This window comes from Podarcis raffonei, chromosome 2 (assembly GCF_027172205.1).
Source record: "Podarcis raffonei isolate rPodRaf1 chromosome 2, rPodRaf1.pri, whole genome shotgun sequence".
In the NCBI taxonomy this organism is placed as follows: Eukaryota; Metazoa; Chordata; class Lepidosauria; order Squamata; family Lacertidae; genus Podarcis; species Podarcis raffonei.
The window spans coordinates 67,262,138-67,281,611 of NC_070603.1; the positions used below are offsets into that span (position 1 = coordinate 67,262,138).

The window sequence follows — 19,474 nt, forward strand, 5'->3', positions numbered from 1 at the left end:
ATTTGAAATTATTGTATTCTCAACTAGCTGAACAGTCTTACTCCGCTCAATTTTATCCCAGGTGCAAGGCCTCGGTCCTGTATACCTGAAGGAGCGTCTCCACCCCATCATCCAGCCCCGGACACTGAGGTCCAGCGATGAGGGCCTTCTGGCGGTTCCCTCGCTGCAAGAAGTGAGGTTACAGGGAACCAGGCAGAGGGCCTTCTTGGTAGTGGCGCCTGCCCCGTAGAACACCCTCCCAGCAGATGTCAAGGCAATAAACAACTATTTTATTTTAAAAGACAACTGAAGGGAAGACAACTGTTTAGGGAAGTTTTTAATGTTGGATGCTGTATTGTTTTTAATATTTGGTTGGAAGCCGCCCAGAGTGGCTAGGGAAACCCAGCCAGATGGACGGGATATAAATAATTGGGTTTCCTGTTGTTTAAACATTCCATTGTAGATTTTAAATTTCTATGCATTTCTAAAATTTGTATGCATTTACATTTCTATGCATTTTCTATTAATAACACCCCCACTGTACCATGGCATCAGAGTCTTATAGAGAAATGAATTGCAATAAGGGTTGTATAACCCAGAATATGCATAAGAATAGCTCAGCTACCTTGAAAGGACCGAGTTGTTCTGTAAGAGATGGAGTTCACTGCAGGGAGTAGATCCCCACAACTTCTGGCTAGCAGACAGACACCTGTAACTCAAATACTCGACACCCCCTCCCCACTTGCTGGCCTCCTATTCAAATATCCTATATTGGGTTTTTACAAGATAAGGAAGGATTCCAATGGGTTCTTCTTCCCACAGCCAAAGGCCAAAGACTTTCAACATAATCTGTCACTCTTGTTCATTGTGGTTGGAGCATGAGCTTTTTGGGGATGGGACAGAGGCAGCTCCCATGCTGCAATGGTAAATATAAGAATCAGGCCTCAGGGGAAACTAGTTCAAAAGTGTTGCCTTATAATGTTTGACAAACATTATCTGCAGTTTCGAGATCAATATTGTTCTACACACAACGCCGAATAATTCTAGACCTTTTTACGCTCCCCCTCCCCACTTTGCCCTGAAAAAAGTATTCCCCCTGGTGCAACCCCATGTGCTACAAAGTATGTGTATGTGCATATGTGTCACAACAACAAATAGGAAAGATCCACATGGCCAGCTTGCCTACATAACTGTCTTATTCGCAGAGACATCTGAGCCACATAGGAGAGCATAATGGAGAAGTGGTCCCTTGAGTAGAGTGGGGTGGGAGAAGACAGCTTTGTTTGCAGTCCAAAACACTTGACAGCAGTAGCAACTGTTACGAGAGTCCGAAGCTAATCACTGTTTGGATACAAACAATCTGCGTTGCCAGAGAATCCAATAAGCTTATCCTTATCTAGCCAACTGTAGGGATTTTGAAAGGAATCTTAATGCAAACCTCTTCCAGTATATACTGTATTTTTCTGTGTATAAGACGATTTTTTCCTTCCATTTTCTGACTAAAAAATGGGGTGGTTGTCTCATACACGGTTTTTGGCAGGGCGATCAACAACTTTGAGTGCTATTGTCCCCCAAAAGCTGAACAACTTTGGTAACCTAAAAATATTGATTTAATTTTGGGTTCAAAAAAAATTGGGGTCATCTTATACATAGGGGCATCTTATACACGGAAAAATAGGCACTTACCATCTCCTCTATGTTATGAACTAAGGTTACTTCTCTCTCTGTGTAACTTTTTTACTTCCCTTCTCACTAAAAATGCTTTCAGATCAATAAAAGCAAGACAGCCCCTGCCCTTGGGCTGATAATCCAAAAAGACACAACACAAAAGGAATCAGATTGGGGGAGAAAAGGAAAAACATAAACTCAGGCACTGCTTCTTAACGTTACAAAGTTCCAATAAGGACCCGTTTTGGTGGAAACAGTTCGTAGAGAGGAGCTAGAAGGAGCTAGTTTCTCAGCAAAGCTGATAGGGCAGTCCTGCTTCCCCTTTTCTCCATCTTCTACAATCTGAAGGAAAGGCTGTTAATTTAATTTGCTAATCTCCCCTCGCTGTTCAGTCATATGAAGGTCTACTTCCTTCAGATAATGACACCTATGTAGATTGGTGATGGCACTCATATATTTTTTAAAGAACATATATTTATTATAGCATATCCACAAAACCAAGCTAACTTTGCAATATGCCAACTACTGATTACAGTGCTGTACTCACTGTATCTGAATCCTCCAACACTGTCTGAAGAAACCCCAATGTATTTATCTTTGTTTTTCTTTGCCTTTTTCCTCTCTTCACGAAGTCTATCATCGTCCTGGGCAAATTCTACCATTTCTTTCACCTTCTGACGTATATTTATACCTTGGTCTTTGCCATTCTCATCTGTGTGAGCGTATATAAAAAAGAAACAATTTAGTAGAAACAGTTAACCTCAAGCATTAAGTACCCTGGAAAAAAATAGATATAAAAAGAACACAAAATATTTTAAGGTTATGGTATTCCAAAGCAATTCTCTGTAATGAGTGAACAGCACAGTTTTTTTTATAACCAAAATTTCATCTTAATCTAAGGGGTAGCATTTGAAAACAATGTCAACTGAGAAAGCTTCTTAAATGCTGCTGATCTACTAAAAATATTAGTTAAAAAAAGATTCAAAAACAGAAACACATTTTCTGCCAATTTTAACCCATTTAAAGCAACCTCCTCTCTCAACCTTTTTGGGAAGGCAGTTTTTCTTCAAAATACTAATTGCTATGTTTCTGTCTTGATTCAAAACTGTATTTTAAAAATGCTGTCAGCCCGAGTGCACTACAAACTAAAATTTGCTTCACTTCTCTAAGCCTCTTTCTTATTCAGAACACACACTGGCCTTGCTGCCTTTCCACTGTAAATATTATTTGGTGGGAGGAGAAAAAACCCCCAGCTTCAAACAGATGTGTATGTTTTGGAGCTCTAACCTTTTCTTCCCATATGATTAAAGCTATTCCTTTACACACACCACAGGGGACCAGTCTCTAGTGCATATTTTAATATAAACCCGAACACTCATGTTGTGTTGGTTCTGTTGTTATTAGCCAGTCTTTTCTGCAAGTTCTTGTCTTCACTAATTAATACTCTAGGGTCCCACGTCTTGAATTCTGCACTCTTCACACAACCGGCAACAGTCACATTCTAATTAGAGCGGGGAAGCTTCTAAGCTGGTTCAGGTGACTGACAACTCCAACTACTGTTTTAATTTGCTTATAAGATTTTTCTATCGCTCACCTACAAAGTGGTAATTTTCCAGGGATCGCAAATCATAAATGTGTTCTCTGGCACTTGTAACAACACGCTCTGATCCATTCCTTATGAGGTAAGATAGGAGCAGCAGAGACTATAAAAATACAAAGCACCTTATTATTGCATGAACAAAAGCCATCAGTATTTTTAACTGCAATAAAAAGAAAAGCCTAAATGCACAAAAATTAGTAAACAAAAGCAGGATTTGTTCCCATTTAAATAAGCCACCTTGAAGATTGTTGCTCCTTAAAGCAAGAACCACTCATAATACAGTGCACAAATTTAAAACTGCATTTACTCACTAAGACAAAAAATGCAGAACATTAAATCATAAGTTATTTGCCTGAAGAATGTTCTCCAGGAGGGGGAAATTATGGTTAAGGCAATTTAAGACGAAGAAGGAGGAAAGAAAAAAAACACCCTGAACTCTACAGAATGAAACAATTTTCTTTTGTGTCTCTCTTTTTTTGCAATTGCCTTATTCCCAAGAGTTTTTCCATTTAAAAGCATTTTTATGGCAATTTATCTATGTAGCTTTCTGCAGGAAATGTGTTGATGTATGAAACTCACTATTTTCAGGTAAATTTAAACAAACTTCAAAACAAAAATAAAGTTGAAAAGTATTTTAATTTTGTGAACTTCCTGCAATTTCCAGGCTTTCCCTTGATTTTGAAATCATACATAAATAAGTCATTTGGATGCCAATAGATGCATGTTTATAAATGGCAATGATCTGAAACTAGTAGATAAATCTCAAGTATCCTTAAGAATGTTAAATCCTATGTATGATAGCATTAAAAATTAATTTATATTATGCTGCAGGGAAAACAATTACTATAAGGTAAAACCTACCGGGGGGGGGGGTAACCTTGCCTGAGAATTAAATACAGTATGTTCAGTGTACAATATTTTAAGTCTTAAGGCCCTTTTCAATGCTATAGGAAAAAGAAAAAAAATGTATCATGATGCATATGCTGAATTTAATTGCAAATGCAGCTGAAAGAACACAAGGGAACAAAAACTTTATGGTGAACAAGTAACTGGCTTTCTCTTCAGTTAGTTACAAGATAAAATGTAATTAGCAAAGTTGTGCATTGGGGGGAGTCCAGTACAATGTGTGAAATGTATTGGTGGTAAATGTATGTGTTCATTTCCAGATTGCTTCAAATGTAAATTGAGTTGCAAAAGAGACATTCAGAACAAATATCAAAATGAGGGTCTCACTAGTAGGCCAGCAAAAGGGTGATTTCCCAGTTTTAAAAGATCAAATTACAGACAATCCTCTATTCAGTATTTAAAACAGTAATAAAAATAAAAATTGCTAGAAGGCATTCATTAAAGAGTGTTTGTAGGGAAAATCCTTATTTTTCAACAGAGAACTCTTCTCTAAAAACATACACAGGAAAAATCAACTTGATTAAAATCAAGCTTGTACTAACTGCACACAAAGGATCCGGAAACCTGTGAAATTTAGCATGGATATTATGTTAATGATAGCACAAAACTGAGTTAATTACAATAGGGCACTGTTGTAAAATTAAAACATTCAAGTAAGTGCCATATTTAGAACAAAATTAAACCTTGAAGAAGCTCATAAAAAGTAATTTTATATACATACTTTATAAACTCTCCGCCAGTTCTTTTTGTTGTCTTTCAGCATTCGTGTCCAAAGCATGTTCATAAGTTCTGGAAACTGTTCATACATAAAGGTAGCCCTAAAAACAAAAGAAAGGCAAAAGAAGGAATTAGCTGTTTTCAGGAAAGGTCTGCTAGGACCTGCATTTGACAGCAGGTGGCAGACTTGCTCTAAATTAGAGCTTCAATCCCAAATACAGAGCTACTGACATTTGTACAGAAGTATTTCATATACAGAATTACTCACTAGATTAGCAATGCTGATAAGTTCTTCCCCCCCCCTCCCCAACAACGGAAATGAAGAACTAGAAGTTCCTTGTTATCTTAGCCCATCACGCCATTCATTTGCCCTTCTTGAGAAAGCATTTATGAAGGAGCACCAACTTCCTAATTTTGTATTTCTGAAAAATGCTTTGCTAGACCCCTACCCGAAGGAAATCTTATCTCCTACAAGTTACAATGCTTCGTGGAAATAGGTTTTAATAAACAGTTGCTTGTGGCCATCATTCCAAGTACCATTAATACTGATCTCTCCATCTCATTTATTCTTCAGAAGTGGTGAAGCAGGAACAATTCTTACATGTATTTCTGCATAAAGATGTACCTTCCTTCACTGCTGAGTCAAATTATCACTTACTTGGCAATCTCTCCCATGAGTTGCCCTGAAGGTCCCCACGGATCATCGTTGGTTGCTTCTCGAACCTTAGACTCGATTTCTGAATAATTCATGACCACATTGGTGCTGCAAAAACAGAATTAAACACATGCATAAAGATTAGCATCAAAACTGAGAAACACATGAAAACTTAATAATGACACTAGCGGGTACCTTAATGAGATACCTCTACAGGGTGGGAAAGAAAACATCTTTAGTGGAGAAGCTGCCCCGAGGACACCGCAACACATTTAACTATCTTTAAGAAGGTTTTACTATTCCATTAGCCTTCCAGAATATAGCTTAGAGACTAAGGATTGCATTAGACTTGGAACCATTCCAATAAAATATGGCTGATGGACAAATTAAAAAACTGAACCACTGAAGACTGGCCATTGTTACTTTGCTTGTACACATAAACACATGCACGCTACAGCTATTTGCCACACACCTAGAACTGAATCAAATGAAACAACCCTATGATGAAAATGAAACAATAGGTCTTATTGGAGCAGTTGCCAACAAAATTAAAAGAACTGAAGCAGAGGCACCAAGTATCACAGCCTGAAAAAGGTGGGACAACATGGGCAAAATCCGTACAAACTCCAGTATTTCCCTAAAGACAGTCTTAAATACCATCTACAAGGATTAATAAATGAATGCAGGAACCAAAAATTAAAGGTTTAGTACAGGGGTCAGCAAACTTTTTCAGCAGGGGGCCGGTCCACTGTCCCTCAGACCTTGTAGGGGGCCGGACTATATTTTGGAAAAAAATATATGAATGAATTCCTATGCCCCACAAATAACCCAGAGATGCATTTTAAATAAAAGGACACATTCTACTCATGTAAAAACACGCTGATTCCCAGACCACCCGCGGGCCAGATTGAGAAGGCGATTGGGCCGGATCCGGTCCCCGGGCCTTAATTTTCCTACCCATGGTTTAGTATCAACTACATTTAGTACCTTATGGCCAATACTAAGCCTTTTCTTTTTCTTGTATTTCCACATAAATCCTTAAAAAATATACCTAGCTAATTAATATGCCTTTAAAATTTGCAAACACACATGGGAAGGCAGATTTGTCCCCCCAGAATATTATGCTGCGCAGAGTAGGCAACTAGGAGAATGAAAGGGAGAGAATTGCCACATGAGAATTTCAAAATCAGGGTCACTTTGGAGCCGCTGAGTCTGAAATAAGAGACATCACCCAACTCGGAAAGGAAGAAAACGAGCACATTTATTTCTCTACACTAAAAACTGGCAAGAAACTGAGATGTATTTTCAGATAGCCTTGCTACTGGGAAAGTGGCAATATTTTTTCCATTTACATTGCACACAGGAATGCATGCAGTGTTGTATATAATACGCTTTCCCTAGTCCTCTTTAAGCTTCTTCATATATAATGTGCCCTTTATAGACACGTGTGATGGACAAGGGGAAAGAGACTCTGCAGAGTATGCAGCTATTTATACTACGATATGAAAAAATATGCTGAAGAGAGCTTTCATGGATTCTCCCAGCCAGAGGCAGAGGCTTCAATGAAGCTTCCACCAGTGTCCAAAGAAATTGCTAAGCTATATTTAAGAACCTTTTGCTACTGATCTTGAAATTTTAGTTGATGCAGGGTATATCTAGAAGACCTTAGCAATTACTGGCCAGTCTCCAAGTTTTCAATCCTGCCAAGTTTTCCATTCTTCAACTTACGATTTAGCAGGAAGTTGTGGCTCAAACCTCCAGACCCTCCTCCATCTATTTTAATAAAGCTTCAGGCTAGTTTTGGGCCTGGTATTGGTATTTCTGGATTTTCCAGCAACTTTTGATACTAATGCTCCATTTTTATTTCAGGATCTGGTCGGCAGGCACCTCGTTGTGGTTTTAAGTGAAGTCTTAAAACTATTTTCAGTGGACAAAATTTAAAATGAAATCCAAAATGGGAAAAGAATGCAGCGTGTGCATTAGAAATGGTTTGGGCCAGTTTGTAGCAAGGAGTCCTCATGGAACTATCGCTGCTCCTGGATGCCTGGTGTTACAGGGATGATATCAATTGTGTTTGACACACCAGATGCCAACATGGAGAGTGAATCCAAACAGGATGGCGGGAAAAATCCAGTGGCTCTGGGAAGAGATTATGAATATGTTAACGTTAGCTATGTTTGCTGGCAGAAAATGCCCCTAAGTTCACTTTTATGATCCTCATGAACCACTTTGATGCTGGCTGTGGGCCAGTAATAAATTTTATTCAGGAACATCCAGTATCTAGTCAAGTCCCTTTCAGAAGAACAAGGTACTTTTTACAGATATCCATGTCTTTATAGCTGGGGGGAAACTATTGCACGGGATTGCCCTTGAATTTTTTTGTCTTCAAATTGTACCAAATGCTGTCCAATTCCTGGTAGTTGCAGGAAAATGCAACCATTAAACCGCAGCAGCAGTGAACAGCTATCTATTAAGTTTCTATTCCTGCATCAAAGTACATTTTTTAACCTAGGAAGGGCTTCACAGCTTCTCAGCCCTGCACTGATTAGCGAATGTATGTTCCTCTGCCAGTACTTCACATACCCCATGTTAAAATAAGCTAGGAATGTAATGGATAGAGTCCCTCCTGTGAGAGATTAAAATAGTTGCAGGACAGTGAAGACAATTCACTCTGGTGATGGCGTCAAGTTTACAGAAAACATTCCAAAGTGAAATCTGCCAACACGCCCCCCCCCAAACACACAGACACTAGGAAGAAATATGAGATACTGCAGTGGTCTCTGTTGTTGCTATTATTCTAGGACTGTTTTATTAGGATTGGTCTACTGATGCTTAAGACTTAATTTCCTGACACTATCATTTGGTTTAATTTTATTGATATTTTAATATGCTTTGTAAGACTGGATTGTAATGATAAGCAGCAAAGAACTTGATTTTTTTGGAGAACTTAATAATTTTAACAGCCAGAAATCCTTGAAGCCAAAAGCTAAAAATCAATTTTATCTATTCCATGCCTGAAGAAAAGGTAACCTGCATGTTTGAATTAAGTCAGTCAACAAATGAAAACCATTATTTGCACCACAATGTGTGTCAAAACAGATCTGTAATATCTGTATGGCTGCAATTAGAACTATTTATTCACTTTACTATCATCCCACCAAAGCACACAGTTCAAGGCTATGGTTCTGCATTCCCCTTTTAGTAGAGACAAATATTAACCTAATGCTATTTTTAATTCCCATTCATATGGAACTGGTTTTCAAGACAGGCATCTGAGGTTTTATAGCTTTCAGCGCACTAGTTTCTTTGTCCAATGTAAGGAATACCTGTGGATCAAATGGGAAAGGTTCTGTTTTTACAACCTTCCCCAAGCTCTTGTTTGAAGGGCTGGAGGAAAAGACTAAGATGAAGTGTTTCCTACATTTTTCTAGGTTAAATGCTCAAGATTGCAAGTCATGCAGGAAAGAAAAGCCACAAACATCCATTAACAGGCACCCATATCAGTTCAGTTAGGAGTGATTAAAAAGTTCAGGAGTAAAGCAATCTGTGAGGAAGTTGAAAGAGCAGATTGGGGGAAGTTAGAACAACACACAACCTAAAACTACTAGTTATAAACAGCACTAAGTAAGGCAGCACACTCTATCTCTGAATCCATCCTGCTATAAAAATATTATTCCCAGCAAAACAGGGAAAAGTACTAATAACCCCTCAAAAGAGATGTAGCATTCCAGAACAAAATCTTCAGCCGCATTTCATTCAGCACCAAACGTAAACCGAGGGGCGGGGGGAAGGTTGTGTAGTTTGGCTATGTTCCAGGTCATTTAAAAATAACTATTTCAAAAAAGGTGGAAATCTAGTTTTATTCTTCCTTTCCCATGTTTTCTATGGCCCTCAATCCATGCCCTACCCATGATGCCTGTGACCTTTAGAGCAGCTTTTTTTTTTTTACTTCCAGATGTGAGGGGGGAAAGTGACTGGTTTGATTGCCAAGACTTCCTGTGATTGATATAAATTTGATATCTGAGGACACTTTCAGACACCAGGGGGGAGGGCCTCTCTGGTTAGTTTACCCTGGGCCTCTTCCAAGGAATCTTGCTGGACTTCATAGACAGAATTCTTTGCAATGGGCTACACAATAGCTGGATTGACAAATGGACTGAGCACGTTATGCTTAAAGCCTGCTATAATCCAAGACACTGTCTGGCAGGGACCAGCCTGTTATTTTAAAACCTGAGCAATTAGAATATTTGTCACGAACCATTAAAAAAAAGTCCACATGAATAAAACTAGATGAAACTCATTTCTAACCCCATTACTGCTTCGGCAAAATCAATGTGGTATGTAGCTATAAAAGAAAGCAGAAGTTTAAACTAGTTTTAATCCTTATTTTCAGCTTCTTCTTTTGTGAGACCTACATGAAATGGGTTCTGTAAAACCAAGAGCAGCTGGCGAATTAGTTACCCAGAATTTGTATGCTACTCTTGAATCTCCTTTGCCTACTTCTGTGTAATATATGAAAAAGCTGACAAGACCACAAAGATAATTTGTGCCAAGTTTATGAATAGAACTCTGGTAAACAAGAGTGCCCTGCTGTTTAGTTGAAAACTTGCGAAGTAGAGTAGCTAATTTGGAGTAACCAACCTAATTTAAACACCAGCATTTAAAGTAAGAGTATTTTATTTATTTATTGGATTTATAGCCCAGTCTTCCTCTCGAAGAAGCCCTAGGCAGCCCAGTAACCCAGAGTCACATATACATTTTCCATCAAAGCCACTTGATTCATGTGCTATGAATGTCTAGTTCTTGCCAGCTTGGGTGGCTCTCTAATATCAACTAGAATCTCAACTAGATCATACCTGACAGGTGACCATCCAATGTCTGCACAGCAGCCTCCAAAGGAGGAGAGACCATCACCTCTCAAGGGAGTCAGTCCCACTGTGGAACAGCTCATATGGTCAAAGTTCTTTCTGATGCTTAGTCAGAATCTCCTACCTTGTAACTAGAATCCACTGGTTCAGTGTCCTACCTCCAGAGCAGGAGAAAACAGACTTGCGCCATCCTCCATGTAACAGCTCTTTAGATATGTGAAGATGACTATCATATCCCCTCTCCTCTTCATGAGGCTAAAACATACCCAAGCTGCCTCAACCATTCCTCATGAGGCTTGTTTTCCAGATCCTGGATTATCTTGATCACCATACATTCTAGCTTGTCAATTTCCTTCTTAATTTGTAGCACCTAGAACCGGACACTGTATTCCAGGTGTCTCTATTAAAGAAAAAAATGACTATTTCCCCCATATAATTCTATGACTGTCTAGTTAAGTCTGAAAATCATTTATATCATGTAAACGTCTTCCCATTAAAAGTGTTCTCTTCTTTCCAGAAAAACTAGGATTATATTCAACATGACTAAGGCGGGTTGCTTAATTTCAATGAGTCCACACTGAGTAAAAGTTGATTACTACCTATAGTTTTAAGAGTTGCCATACATTAGTGTGTGTGTGTGTACTCCATATATGTGTGTGTTGGGAAGTATCTCAAAATTCACTTTGTAGCAACTATGTTGAACTGATAGAAGTATCTAGGGATTGGCAAGTCTCCCCATTCCAAGAGTTCTGAGTGTGTGGGGGGGGCACTTCCAGAATCAGGATATCTTCCTAATCTTCATGATTTCTGACCTGATCACAGCAGCCTCATGACTGAGGGACATGTATTATTATAAATGCAAAATATGCACAGTCCTCAAAGCTCCCAGAGTGGGTCAATCGTGTGATTTGCTAAAGGTACCTCTAGGCTTCTCTGAGGCAGCTTGACAGAACTTCTACAACACTGTCAAAACAAACACCAAAGTGGAATGGATCCCGTAGCTGAAAACAATTACATTAATGCAAGGAAAATGATATCAGGTTTTGTTGTTTTTTTAGTTTCCAGCAAAAACAACTACTCTGGGCAGAAAGTTGCAAACACTGTGAGGTGAAAGTTTGACAATGAAGCCTGCAAGCATACACTGTTCTGGGTAATAGGGCTTCCCCTGAAGACTCATGTATGGAGTTTCTCTTAAAGTGTGTGCATACACCACATTTAGGATTTGGATAGGGAAGGCTCTTTTAAAGAATGATCTCAACTGCCAAAGCCTCTCTCAACACGCATGTGAATACAAATACTGTACAATCCAATCACTTTAAAGGACAATGTCCTTAAGGCGGTTTAAAAAAAATATTCCATATAAGCAAACAAACAAAGCTCACTTATCCAGAGTTGCCCTCCAATTAATGGAAGGGCTCCCTTTATTTGTGCTAGGACTTTGCTCCAGCAGAGGTCAAACCCACCCTACAGTTCCAGAGAATCCCCATTCTCCCTGGGGAATCTTTGGAGAGCACGCAGATTAAGAATGTGTTGGGTGAAAATCCTTTCCTTTCAAGCAGAGTATCGGGTAAATTTGTCTGAATCCAATCCACTGTCTTTTTAAAAATAACCTCTGAATCAGTCAGGGAAACAAGCAGCGGAAGTGGGAAGCAGGTTACAGTTAAGCTTTTTATTGTCCCAGGTATACAAAAAAGCAATTATGGTATTGTGCATGCTTGGAAAATATAGCCAACAAGTATATGACATCTGCAATGAAATATTATTGCTCCTGAAGTGTCTCAGATTTGCTCAAATCTTGTTCATCCATGTGCAAAATCAATATATAGTTAACACTCATTGCATCCAAGCAACATCCAAACTTGTACAATGTTCCCCAAATCTTGTTCTGCTAGCTCAGGATGACTGTCAGAAATCTAGTGGAAATATTGAAACTGAGGCTGTACAGTGGTACCTCGCAAGACGAATGCCTCGCAAGACAAAAAACGCGCAAGATGAAAGAGTTTTTCGTTTTTTACGTTGCTTCGCAAGACGATTTTCCCTATGGGCTTGCTTCGCAAGACGAAAACGTCTTGCGAGTTTGTTTCCTTTTTTCTTAAAGCCACTTGAAGAGGTGCAGTTGCGACGGACCGTGCTTCGCAAGACGAAAAATATCGCAAGACAAAAAGACTCGCGGAACGAATTAATTTCGTCTTGCGAGGCACCACTGTAATCCTAAGTATGTGTCTCTAGTCTAGAAGCAAGTCTCATTGAACACAGTGACTATAGAGTCATTTTTTTGTTAGTCTTCCTTCTTTTTATAAAAAGGCTGCATGAAGAATTAACAGCTTCTGGAATATATTTTGCATATATTTTGCTACTTTGGATTGTAGGCAACATTTATAGTTGAAGTGTGTGCTTATATTTCAGTATTTCTCGGCTTGTTGTACTATGAGTTGCAAATGGTGAACACTAAAAAGAGAAAATAGTAATTGCATTTTTAACAGGTTGAGTACATAAAACATGTTACAGAATTTTTTGTTTTAAATCAAAATCAGGTGTGGGTGTTTTTGTTTTTTGCACTTGGTTAGTTTTCATCCATTCAGTTTGATACTGTAACATAGTAGAAGATTGGTGTTATACACAGAGATGATAATATCATGACAACTATATTCAAAGCACATCAAACTCTATCACAAAGGCAATTTCTGTGGCAATGTTATTTTTAAAAATGCACTTTATGCAGAGGTGGGCAAAAGGCAGGTCAAGATCTAGGATCTCCTAATAAACCTCAGAAGCAGACCAAGGATTTCCATTTCCCAAATATTTTAACAAGGCAAACAAAATGACTCTCACTGCCCCCATTATACCTCTAACATGAAAAGAGAAAGAGAGTTTGTGTTTGAAAGAGAGAGAGAGAGAGATTTTGTGCGGAAGACTGAGCTCAGTTCAATTTTGGTACTCAAAATAAAAATTCATAGACTCAGAATTCTTTAATTCTAAGTAATGTTGTCTACCTGGCCCAGTTGGTGGATTTCTCTGTTCTATTAAAAAACAAAGTGGATGCAGCAAGCCTGAAATCTACCCTCCCTTGCTCTATGTATACACATACATTTTTATTTTTGGTTGTGTAATGTATAGCTGCATGGGGTGAAAAAGGGTATATCCCTACAGTCTTTTAAAAACATTTAATGGCTTAAAGTTTATCCTTCTTACAGGGATAAGAAAACCTGATTTTAGATGGTCTATCCCAGCCATAGACTAGTTTACATGCATGGATGGTGTTGCTATCCTCCCACCCAAGTTCTTCTGAATTAGCTGTGCCTGTCAATAAGAGTCTTATTATAAGCAGTTTTCCAGAAATATTTTTTCATTTGCTATAAAAATAACTTATGTAATGCTTCTCCAGCTGAGCCTGAAATGTCTTCAACAGAGCATTTAATCAGTAACACGAGAAACTTGGGCTCAAGAACCCCAGCACTGTTCATAAGCCACTAGAGGCCAGCAAACCATGTGAGAAACATTAACATTGACAAAGAAGGAAAGTTGTGTCGTTTAGCTGTATTCCATCTCCTATGAACTGATTGCCATGGCACCACTTCTGCCAGAGAGTAAGAACAAATTGACCAGTCACTCAAAAATTTAGGATGTTTACATTGCACTTTCCCGGGAAGCTCACACCCAAAATTTAAGGCTGCAAACCAACAAATAAAATCATTAAATGTATCAGGAACCATTTCTAACAAATATATCCACAAAACAGCAGATACACAAACATGTACAGATACATTTCTGCTTCATTTCTTTTTAAATAATGTTAATGAAAGAGTGTGTGTGCATGCATGTTAAGACTAACAAAACCAGAAAAAAACCATGGCCCGGAAGCATTTTCACTGGATGGTAACATCTATGTCTTCCATCTGCATTCACATTTTTAATTTAACTTTGAGACACAATGACATCATGGGGGCATCATCAATGCGTCTGCTGCATTCACATATAAAGCATGCACCTGTTTAATCAGAGAGAGGCCTGAGCCCTCTCATATCTTATCTTCCTACACCTGGTTGCTCCAGGAACGTCTTTCTTTTTCTGGCATCACTAGTGAAGTGATCTGATCTGATCTGGGGACTGTGACAAGCAGCTAGAGCAGCGGTCTTCAATGCCATATGCTATGACGACTGTTCAATTGCCTTGCAAGGAAGATCATCACCGTTCTTCAGGTTCAAGCTGATGTTTCTAAGGGACTTAGTAGTCCAGCTGCAACAAGAAATCCTTACTACCATCCCAGCTCTAAGTATGGAACTGGTCAGCAGGGAAAGCGTTTATCCCCACACACGTAGTGGGGCTGCCAATATCCTCCAAATAACTCTGAAGCAAAACACAACTATGGGAAAGATCCACAGGCTTCTCCCCTATTCCAAATTTGACATCTCATGAGGAGGAACACGATTAGAAAAAAGATAAAGGGCAGAGCCTGGTCAAAAAAGGGAGGCAGAGAATGATCTGGTATGCACTTAATGCTTAGCCATGATTTGTTTAGCTTGACTATGGTTTCTGGAACTATGGAATGTGCAAAGCCAGTCCAGTAAAGCCATGTTTTGTTGTTAGCTTACAAATAATGGTTTGCTATTGCTGTGGTTTGGTGTTATAGTGGTACCTTGGGTTACATACGCTTCAGGTTACAGACTCCGCTAACCCAGAAATAGTACCTCGGGTTAAGAGCTTTGCTTCAGGATGAGAACAGAAATCGTGCTCTGGCGGCGTGGCAGCAGCTGGAGGTCCTATTAGCTAAAGTGGTGCTTCAGGTTAAGAACAGTTTCAGGTTAAGAACGGACCTCTGGAACGAATTAAGTACTTAATCCGAGGTAGCACTGTATGTCTAAAACCAGCAGTCTTGTTTAACTATTGTTCGTTTGGCAACTGCATCCCAGACACTTGTCGAGCTACAAAGACATGAGGCAAGAGCAGCTGGAAAACCACCCAAACTCTGGAAAAACAAGACACAGTGTGTTTGCATGGTTAAAACAAAGCATGGCTTACTTTTATGTTTACACGGCAGCCACTGAGTTTCTCCTTGTGTTTCTGCTGTGTAGGAATTGTACAGAGGAATAAAAACCCAATAAGGGCATATGTGTGAACTCACCCTTCAGCAACACCGAGAAGCCTGCAACTTGGATTTTTAATGTTATTCCTAAATCTCCAAAAAGGCTTCCTAGTAAGCGTGCTGTGAAACATTTCTCCATCTGCTTGCTACCAAGCCAAGAAATACCAGACCATTCTACAAGCACCAAAACACCAACAATTATCTCTTCTGGCCAACAATGCCAATTTCAGCCCAGCACTGTAAGAATCAGGTTTTCTATTTCCATCTTTGGAAGTAAAGGTTCAATAATTTATGTGACAGATGTGCAAGACAAACTGAAATGAAAGAGATAAGCCAAGAAAAACATCCTGATGTCTACAACTGAGTTATGGCTTGGGGGAGGAAGGAACTATAAAAGCTATTTCCTGCTCCTCACAACTTTTTGTGATTTAAAAAAAGTACCAAGAAAACAAGATAGCCCATTATTCAGAACCCCTCTTTCTAAGCTTTCAGAACAGCTGAAAGCTGAGATCATAGGTTTCATTCTGGTCTCAGCCCACAGCGCTAGAAACTCTTCGTTGTTAATGAAAAGCTTCCCTTTCAAGCTGAGTGTTCAGGTTATGAAACCAGTCTCTCAGAGCTTCCACATTTATCAGAATGGTTTAGAGAAGTTTGAAAGATTAAATATGAAGGTGAGGTCTTTTAGATAGCCCTTTGATTAAAGCTATTATTTTTTTGGCAGAGCTCTTTAAAGGCCACAAAGGGCTCGCTTCCTGTATTGTAAGGGAGGAAGTTGCCTCCTGCTGGTAAGGTTTTAAAAGTTATTTGGCGGAGGGGAAAAATCCCATCAGATTGATCTTTCCTATCCATTGTAGGTCATTTTCACCAATGAATAGAGAATGAACATAGGACAAGAATGTGAACTTTGTCCTTTTAACACTTTAGCTCCTTTAATTCTTTGCCTTTCAAGCCTGTACCTTCTCATTCACTGTTTTTGTCATTTTAACCTTAAGTACACCATGAATTATGTTTCAAGGCATACTCTTGTGGAGCATTCTGCATCAGGTGAACTAACAATTTTTTTTAAAAAAGCAAGAGATCCTGTGGCACCTCAGAGACTAAGTGATTCATTGCAGCAGAACCTTTTCATAGCCAAGGGCCCACACCGAGTCTGTAGTAACTTGCAAGAAAATGGGACACTGGGTTTTAAAGCATACACTTCACATTACTGGCCTAGTGAAGGGGTTCTGATCAGGTAGGCTGTACCCTGTCTATGTGTCCTTTGCAATGTGTACTCAGCAATTAAAGAGAAGGAGGGAGGGAGGGAGGACCCCAAAGTAAGCCTATGCACTGAGGAAAGCTGAATTCTGCAACCGAATTAAATTACAGAAATGCAGCCTTTTAAAACATCTAGCCATCAGAGTGCTAAGGAGCCACAAAGAACACTGAAGCTCCACCCGCTGACCTTGTGTTATGTCTTTCCATGTGGCCCAAAGAGTATAGAAGAGAACAATCATATCTTCTATTTTGGATTTGTACAGACAACATTGATTATCACAGTAACATTTGTTCTTCATTGTGTGATAAATGCAAGACTAAAGCTAGCAACTTGGTTCTGACAGAATGGGAAACCATGCTTTCCTGCTATGGGAAGAAGCCAGGACAAACCATCCTTCAGAGGAAGATCAAGTGTCTACTCTCAAACTTAAAATTAAAGCACAATTCTTCATTATGTCGAAATTCAGGAAAACTGGGTCTTGCTAAAACTATGTTTAGCAAAAACAAGCAAACATAAAACAATAGTATGATCTAGCTGTAACTCTGAACAGTAGTGTGCCTGTTAACGGATGAGGATATAATGCAACTCTGCCCCCCTTGTCTCACTTCTAGTAATGCTAACAAAGCTCTATACATTAAGTGTCTTGAACTCCATACCCTAACTGCATTATATTTACAGAAAGGTAGGAGACCCAGAAACACATAAGTGTTTGACAAAAATGAATCTGGCATGAACACTTTTACAAAGTTTGCTGCTCCACACAAAAACGTACAGTAAGGTGTACCTCATCTTCATACAATGTTGTTCAATGGCCAATCTTAAATGATGAGGATATTGGCCTTTTGATGCCTGGTAATGGGCTCCCTTGGTAGTGTTCCATTAGAGATTACACCAAGCTTTGCTAAGGAGATCAAGACCATGTGATTAAGTCCTACTGCCAGAAGCATGTGTGCAGATGCGGCGCTTCTGGATGAGGATGCTTTGAGTTGCAGACATGCCTCCGGGATGGATTACATCCACAACTCGAGGTTCCACTGTACTCCCCTTTTCACCATCAGCTCCCTGTGCCCTCCAAAAATCAGCTTTGGAGGGTTGGGAACCACCCAGAACAACAAAGCAAATGACAGTGGGGGCTGCAAAAGAAGAAGTGGGGAAATCACTGAACATTACCCCCCCCTTCTGCCAGCGGGGACCCTCACTTGACTGTGTTTCCAAAAAGGGAAACACAAAAAAGGGAAATGCTTCTGCTGTCAACTACTACCAGCAACTGCAGGTGATACAGCACATCCCTAATCAGAACTATCCAGGGTGCTGACTTGTCCTAAATTTATTCATTTTTCAGTAGCCATTTTGGCTCTGGTGTGTAAAAGCAACCTATAGTAGCTAGGTAAAGGGACCCCTGACCGTTAAGTCCAGTCACGGATGACTCTGGGGTTGCGGCGCTCATCTCGCTTTACTGGCGAGCCGGTGTTTGTCCACAGAGAGTTTCCAAGTCATGTGGCCAGCATGACTAAGCAGCTTCTGGTGAACCACAGCAGCACACGGAAACACCGTTTACTACCTTCCCACCGGAGCGGTACCTATTTATCTACTTGCACTTTGAAGTGCTTTTGAACTGCTAGGTTGGCAGGAGCAGGGACCGAACAACGGGAGCTCACCCCATCGCGTGGATTCAACCCGCCAACCTTCTGATTGGCAAGCCCTAGGCTCTTTGGTTTAGACTACAGCGCCACCCGTGTCCCTATAGTAGCTAAGAACCCAACTTTTAATCGGAAAGGGTAGGATGCAGAGTTTTCGACAATTCTCCAAGCCAGGGATGGGAACCTCCAGTCCATGGCACTAATAACATCCACCAGGCCTCTTAATTTGGGCTGCAAGACATTTTTGTGCAAACTGCAGCCACCTTTCAATTACCTGATACAATGTTAAGCACAGAGATCTATCACAGATGTAAGAACTAAGTGCTAAAATAAGAGCTAAGAGAGCTCTTATCTCCAATCTTAGTGCTATGTGCCACAGTGCTAAGGCAGGAGATAAGCCTTTGTCTGTTTACAGCATTTCTCTTCTCTCTGACCACAGCACTAAGATCAGAGGTGCTTAATAAAAGGCAGAAGAAGAGGTTTATCTCCAGTCAAAGCACTGTCAAGAGTGCAGCACTAAGATAAAAAATGAGCCTGTGCCTGCTCCCATGTTGAAATTTGAATCATTTGACATCACAGGACATCAGGTGATGGAGAGTGGGCAAGATTTAGATGCTACCCAATGCCCATTCTTTACCCAACTCCCTGCCTTTATATTCATTGAAGACATGTCCTCAGGCACAACAAGGGACAGGCCAGCTATTCTTAGTCAGATTCAGCCCTTCCTCCAAACATGGAAACTAGGAGTACAGAAATGCAAAGCTTTGCCCTGGATTCCTTTTCTTAGATATGTCTGGAGTATAGAAAACTGGTTTTTAGTTCATCAGTTTTGGAAGTATATAAAATATATCTTCCCTTCCTTCAATTTGTGGTATCTTTTGTATACAGTCGTACCTCGGAAGTTGAACAGAATCGACTTCCAAAGCACGGCTTCTGATTGGCTGCTGGAAGCTCCTGCAGCCAATCAGAAGCCCTGTTGGACATTCGGTTTCTAAAAGAATGTTTCCCTTCCGGTTTTTGATCGTTCAGGAGATGGAACATTCTACTCTCAAGGCATTCGGGAGCCAAGGTACGACTGTACTGTATGTTCTGATCTTTGA

The 19,474-nt window shown here is 39.8% G+C and overlaps 1 protein-coding gene across 2 annotated transcripts in view; it reads right to left on the bottom strand.

Annotated features, from left to right (window-relative positions):
- CLINT1 (clathrin interactor 1) overlaps positions 1–19,474 on the bottom strand; it is a 72,060-nt gene that overhangs the window by 36,021 nt on the left and 16,565 nt on the right. For both annotated transcript variants that reach the window (XM_053377127.1, XM_053377126.1), the window contains exons 2-5: positions 5,529–5,633; positions 4,875–4,971; positions 3,242–3,350; positions 2,195–2,359 (exon numbers count right to left, since the gene is read on the bottom strand). In XM_053377127.1, the coding sequence (XP_053233102.1) occupies positions 2,195–2,359; positions 3,242–3,350; positions 4,875–4,971; positions 5,529–5,633 (476 nt within the window). The remainder of the gene's footprint in view (positions 1–2,194; positions 2,360–3,241; positions 3,351–4,874; positions 4,972–5,528; positions 5,634–19,474) is intronic.